The following is a 1261-nucleotide window of genomic DNA, read 5'->3' as shown; positions in this document are numbered from 1 at the left end:
GAAGAAGAGAAGAAGAAGAAGAAGGAGAAGTCTTTTATCGGGCGCGGGGTGGGGAGGTGCTCTAACAACGCCTCCCTCGTCCTCATTGTTGCGGGAAAACAGTAAGGCAGTACTGGCCATGGGAGACTCAGCGCTTAGCACATAAACATCAAGTGTGGTGCCTGTCGTTTTGGCGAAATACGGAACAAAAAGCCCTTCCCCTTCTGTGTTTCACTACTGCACTTCCTGGTTTGCACAAAGACGCGCTTCCGGGGCCCAGGCCAGCCCCAATTCCCACGCCCCGCTGGCCGACCAGCTGGCCCCGCCCCGGAAGTAGCGTCTCCTTCGGACGCTACGGGGCGGAAGCCGTGGATGGCGGGGAAAACAGCCCAGCCCTGGCGGATGTGTTAGTGCTGTTGCTAGACGACGAATAGTAACTTCGTCACTTCCTCAGCCCGTGGCCCGCCCAGGACCGAACCAGAGGCGACTGGAGCCGGCTCGAGCTGAAGTGTTGTCCCCCTCCCCCCCGCCTACAGGACCCGCGACCAGCCCGGCGGCGGGAGTCGGGGCCACGCCACCTGCAGGGAAGAACTCGAGCCGAAGCGGGAAGATGGCTGCAGACAAGCCTGCAGGTGAGGCCCCCGTGCTGCGACCCAGGGGCTGACACACTGCGCGCGGGGACGGCAGGGCCCGCGTGGGGGACCTGAGGGCCACTTGACTTCGCTTGTGTACTTCTGCCCTTCACTCCTCTCAGCTGTCTCTACTGTGAGTCCAGTGAGTTTTCCTCTGTGACCCGTCTTGATCCCACTGCAGACCGTCCTTGTCCTGCTCTCCAAGATAATTCTAGCCCGGGAAGCTTGCATTTGTCACGCCGCTGTCCAAACACTTCAAGGGAAGGTCTTCCCGAGCATACACGGTTGCCGTAAGGTCCCCAGACTCAGCCACTCAAAGTTCCCTCTGGTCAGCGTGTCCTGTGGACTCCTCCTTCTGAAAACTGTTTAAATAGACATGTTTCAGTGTGTCTTCTGCCTGCTCTCACTTGCCTTGTTCGCCATTTGATTTTCTCTAGCTCCTCAAGATTAACTTCTTTTTAAAAAGTCTTAATTATGTGTGTGAGTACAGGTGCCTCCAGAGTCCCGGAAGAGGACGTTGCGTCTACTGGAGCTGGAGTTACACAGTTGTGGGCCACCACTTATGGGTGCTGGGAACCCAGTCTTGGTCGTCGTCTTCTTCTTCTTCTTCTTCTTTTTCTTCTTCTTCTTTCTTTTTTTTTTTTTTTTTT

The 1261-nt window shown here is 56.1% G+C and overlaps 1 protein-coding gene across 4 annotated transcripts in view; it reads left to right on the top strand.

Annotated features, from left to right (window-relative positions):
* Positions 1-309: 309 nt before the first annotated feature.
* The window catches only part of Cnot10 (CCR4-NOT transcription complex subunit 10), a 47888-nt gene continuing 46936 nt past the window's right edge, over positions 310-1261 (top strand). The window contains exon 1 of one of the 4 annotated variants that reach the window (XM_031343632.1): positions 310-611. Coding sequence is in view for 2 of the 4 variants with exons in the window: in XM_031343630.1 (XP_031199490.1) it covers positions 590-611 (22 nt within the window). In the remaining 2 variants the exon portion in view is untranslated. Of the gene's footprint in view, positions 612-725; positions 745-1261 lie in introns of those variants that run through there. The other 3 variants (XM_031343630.1, XM_031343629.1, XM_031343631.1) reach the window with 3 other exon arrangements.

The sequence above is a fragment of the Mastomys coucha genome, unplaced genomic scaffold (assembly GCF_008632895.1).
Source record: "Mastomys coucha isolate ucsf_1 unplaced genomic scaffold, UCSF_Mcou_1 pScaffold23, whole genome shotgun sequence".
Lineage (NCBI taxonomy): Eukaryota > Metazoa > Chordata > Mammalia > Rodentia > Muridae > Mastomys > Mastomys coucha.
This window is presented reverse-complemented; position numbering and strand designations above follow the sequence as displayed.